The sequence below is a fragment of the Gekko japonicus genome, unplaced genomic scaffold (assembly GCF_001447785.1).
Source record: "Gekko japonicus isolate JY-2015 unplaced genomic scaffold, Gekko_japonicus_V1.1 scaffold4254, whole genome shotgun sequence".
Taxonomy (NCBI): Eukaryota; Metazoa; Chordata; class Lepidosauria; order Squamata; family Gekkonidae; genus Gekko; species Gekko japonicus.
The window spans coordinates 28,996-33,603 of NW_015174975.1; the positions used below are offsets into that span (position 1 = coordinate 28,996).

The 4,608-nt window shown below is 58.2% G+C and overlaps 1 protein-coding gene across 1 annotated transcript in view; it reads right to left on the reverse strand.

Moving 5' to 3' along the window:
- Positions 1 to 899: 899 nt before the first annotated feature.
- The window catches only part of LOC107122132 (echinoderm microtubule-associated protein-like 2), a gene marked incomplete at its 3' end in the record, with an annotated part of 38,695 nt that continues 34,986 nt past the window's right edge, over positions 900 to 4,608 (reverse strand). Inside the window, exons 14-18 of the mRNA XM_015425165.1 lie at positions 2,789 to 2,914; positions 2,513 to 2,644; positions 2,282 to 2,349; positions 1,651 to 1,739; positions 900 to 997 (exon numbers count right to left, since the gene is read on the reverse strand). Coding sequence (XP_015280651.1) covers positions 900 to 997; positions 1,651 to 1,739; positions 2,282 to 2,349; positions 2,513 to 2,644; positions 2,789 to 2,914 — 513 coding nt within the window. The remainder of the gene's footprint in view (positions 998 to 1,650; positions 1,740 to 2,281; positions 2,350 to 2,512; positions 2,645 to 2,788; positions 2,915 to 4,608) is intronic.

The window sequence follows — 4,608 nt, forward strand, 5'->3', positions numbered from 1 at the left end:
ACGGAACGCTGTGAGCTTCCCACTGGAGGGGGGGGGTTTTTTTTTTTTTTTTTTTTTTTTTTTTTTTTTTTTTTTTTTTTTGGGTGGGGGGGGGGGGGGGGATATTATTTTCTTGTGTGGCTGACACAACATCAAAAATAAAATAAACATGAATTGCAGCTCTTTAAACCCGGGATTGCATTTAGCTCCCCCCGGATCAGCTGTTAGACTGGACAGCTATCGGTTAAGGAGTGAAACTGACCAGAAGCAGGAGGGAGGCTTCCCTTTCCTTCCCCAGCTTCCCTGCTGCTGTTGGGCTAGGCATACTGAAGGTGGGTGGCATCCTCAGGTGGGGAGGGCAGGGCTTGTGGTTGGGAGGGCGGTCAGTTTCACTCCTTGACCTATGTCTAACAGCTGATCCCAGGGGAGTGAAATTGACCAAAACGCAGGGCAGCTTTCCTTTCTATCCCCAGCCCCCTGCAGCAGCTGGGAGGGAGCTGTCCTGCGTCTTCTGGTCAATTTCACTCCCCTCTGCTTCCTGGTTAACCCAAACAGCTGATCTGCAGGGAGTGAAACTGACCAGAAGCAGGAGGGAGGCTTCCCTTTCCTTCCCCAGCTTCCCTGCTGCTGTTGGGCTAGGCATACTGGGGGTGGGGCATCCTCAGGGGGGGGGGGCAGGGCTCGTGGTTGGGAGGGCTCTGCCTCCCCCCAAAATGCCCCACTGTGGCTACGGGCCAGGTGGGCAGAAAGACGCCACCCCACTGCCTGGCACAGTCATGCAGCTAAGCAGCAGCTGCTGGTTACTCCGGTTGGGGGCGAGGGGCGTCCTCCCCCCCCCGCGGACTCCACACAAGAGATTCCGTCCAGATGCATGCTCCGAGCGCAACGCAAACAACCTCTCTGGCTGCACCTCCACTCACCGAGCACCGGCCAATGCGCCCGTATTTCCTGCCGCCCTCCGACACGGCGTAGATGTAGACGAAATTGTCGTGGGACCCCAGGGCCAAGTATCTGCCATCTGCGAGGCACAAAGGCAGAGTCAGGCATCAGGAGGGGGGACACCGCTGCCGAGCCGGGGTTAGAGTGTCAGACTAGGGTCTGGGAGAACCAGGTTCAAATCCCCCCTACGCCAGTCACACACACTCGCGGCCTAGCCTACCTTGCAGGGTTGTTGTGAGGACAGAATGGAGGAGAGGAAGAAGATAGACGTTTTATAAATGAATAAACAGTGGTAGGGGTCTCAGAGGAAGGGGCTTGGAGGCGGCGGCAGCAGCTTCTCAGTTTTCAGTCCCACTGCCTTTGATCTTTGGCGCCCGCTTGCTAGGAGGAGACAGGCCTGCAGTGGCTCCTGTGAGTCTTGCAGCCATCAGGAAGGGAGGGACATGACTGGTCCTACAAGCCCTCCTGCTTGCAACATTAGTTTAGTTTTTTTTCGGTATGTAACCAGCACATATCAGTCAGAAAGCCCTCCTTTTCTGAAATATTTCAAACCCCGGTGCTCCTCTTCCAGGCCGAAGCCTCTTACAAAAATCCCACCGGAATCACCATCCATTCAGATCCTTTAAGTCCCAAACGGCCACCGAGATCCCACTGAGTCCTCCAGCCCCGTTTCCTCCCACCCGCCCCATCCTGCCTGTTTGGGACTGCCTCTCGAGGCCTCGCCCCTCCTACCTGGGGAGAAGCTGACCACGGAGATCTGCTCCCCTCCGTCGGTGTGGATGGTCACCAGGTCTCGGGTCTCCGTGTCCAGGACCAGCCACCTGGGGGGGGGAGTGACATGGCAGGGCAGGGGGAGAGACACACAAGAGAAAGAAGAAGAAGAGGTTGGATTTTATACCCCGCCCTTCGCGGAGTCTCAGAGCGGCTTACAAACTCCTTTCCCTCCCCCTCCCCACAACAGACACCCTGGGAGGTAGGTGGGGCTGAGAGAGCTCTTTCGAGGACTGCCCTTGAGAGAACAGCTCTTAGAGAACCTGTGACTGACCCAAGGCCACACCGGCAGCTGCCTGTGGAGGAGGAGGGGGGGGTCAAGCCCGCTTCTCCCACATTAGAGTCCGCGCACTTCACCACTACACCAAAGCCAAGATGACCCCCTTGGCTGGGGCAGGATGGAAAGGGGGAAGGCCGAGGCCCGGGTAGAAGACGGCTCTCTTTCTAGCCCCCCCTGTCTGTAAAACCGGTCTGGCCCTCTTGTGCTGGGGAGCTATGCTGCAAAAGGAGAGCAACCGCCGGCTCTCCGCCCTTCTTCCCTCCACCATACAAGGACCACGCGCTCTGCACAGTGCCCAGGCCGCCAGCTTACCTGCCAGTCACAGTGCCGACCACCAGCACGGAGCCACTCGGGTGGAAGCCGGCCGAGCGAGCAGCATCCTGACGGGAGAGGGAAACAGGTGGGCATAACACGGCCCCTGACCAGCGAGCCAGGTGACGCTTCCAGCCACGCTGGGACGGCAAGAACTGGTTCCGCCCCCAGCTTACACACACACACACACACCCCGTTCCCTGCCCCGACCGATAAACCCCTCTGGCTCACCTCAATCCCCTTGCTCCACAGGGGCTGGTGAGTGGCCACGCTCCACAGGTGGACCTGCTTGTCTTGCCCACAGGTCACGAACTGGTCCAGGCAAGGGTGGGTGGCCAGGCCCCAGAGCTCCTCGGTATGTCCCTGGCCAAAGGGAGACAAGGCAGGTGGTCTGGAGGCATTTGGGCCCCCTGGCCAAGCGGGGGTGCCATTCAAGCGCCAGGTGCCCGTCCCACCCCGCAGCCTGGAAGCGCGTCGCCACCATCGCCTCTGCCACAGGCCAGTTACCTGCACCAGCAGAGAGAAGCCGGTCGCCAGGGACCCCTGGAGCACCGAGTTCCGGGTGGTGCCCACAAAAAGGGAGTCGCCCTTTCCTTCCGCGATGGTGCGCACCGGCCCAAAACCCTCGGGCACCTGCCGGGCGAGAGGGGAAAAGAGGAGCTCAGGGGAGAGCCAGTGCGGTTATAGCATTGATTTGCATCTGGCACATGGTTTGAAGCTGTGGCTTGCATCAGCGAGGTGCACGGAGGGAGGAAAAAAGAAACAGGCAGCATTTGGCGATCCAAAAAGCAGTAAATTTGGACAGTCATACCAACATCAGGAGAGCTTTGCTGGATCTGAGCAGTGGTCCATCTGGTCCAGCGTCCTGTCTCGCACAGGGGCCAGCCAGTTCCTCTGGAGGGCCAAGAACAGGGCAGAGAGGCTGAGGCCTTCCCCTGATAAGGACATCAGAAGAGCCCTGCTGGGTCAGACCAGGGAGGGTCCCTCCAGTCCAGCCTCCCGTCTCACACAGGGGCCAACCAGTTCCTCCGGAGGGCCAGCAACAGGGCAGAGAGGCCGAGGCCTTCCCCTGAGAAGGACACCAGAAGAGCCCTGCTGGGTCAGACCAGGGAGGGTCCATCTAGTCCAGCATCCCGTCTCACACAGGAGCCAACCAGTTCCTCTGGAGGGCCAACAACAGGGCAGAGAGGCCGAGGCCTTCATAAGAACATTAAAAGAGTTCAGCTGAGTCAGACCAGTAGTCCATCTAGTCCAGCCTCCTGTCAGGCCACGAGGAGCAAGAAGCAACCACGTAAGTTGCAGAGCCCCCCCCCCGCCCGCATTCAGGTACAAGCTCTCCCTCCTCGGCGAGGGCAGATCTGTGTGTCCCCCCACCCCATAGCTAGCAATCGAAAACAGTCCAGTGGAGCCTGAGCTGTGGGTGTTGCCTCCTGACACATTTCCGGCAATGTCAGGGGGTGTGGCATATGCAGATAAGTTATGCTAATAAGTTATTCTAATGAGCTCCTGCACCTCTTTTTCCACGAAATGACTCCTGGTTGTTAGTATGAAACAGACATGCTGCTTGATCCGAAAGGCTTACGCAGAAAGGACATCCAACTGAATTCAGTGGGGGCTTACTCTCAAATTGCAACCTGATGCTAGGATGAAGCGTTAGACAAAACCCTCGCTGAACGAAAATGTTTGACCTTTCAAAAAGACCTAAACACAACTGCAAAGATTAAACGAGTCCAGGGATGACGACTCTTTCAGAGGGCACGTCCCCCTGGCTTCTTGCCAACCGCCAGGTGCAACGGGGTGCCCTCACGCGCCATCTGGGAACCTCCCGATATCTGGCCAGCTACCAGCCCCAGGTGAGAAAGCTGGGCTCCTGATTCATGGTTCCTGTCACTGTTTGTCTGAAACTGGCTCCACAGCCGTCAAGCCCCCAAGGCCAATGGAAACTAAAATAGTTGGTGGGGAGAGCAGTCGCAGAGGGCCCCAATCCGGCCATGCCAGACAGGTGCCCAGCTGCTTCCTGCTCTACTCCCATCTCCCTTCCGGAGCCGTGGCCCGTGACCGGCACCCAGCCGTCCAGCCTTGCAGTTCGACATGTATCCCCCAGATCGGCGCCTCTGACTGGGTGACAGAGGGCAGCTTCAGCCCCCGCATCTCCCATTTAGAAAGGACCAGGTGGTAGGTGATGGGAAAGCTGAGACCCTGGAAAGCTGTAAAGAGGGGCCGTGGCTCAGTGGCAGAGCCTCTGCTTGGCATGCAGAAGGTCCCAGGTTCATTCCCCGGCATCTCCAGTTAAAAAGGACCAGGCAGGAGGTGATGGGAAAGACCTC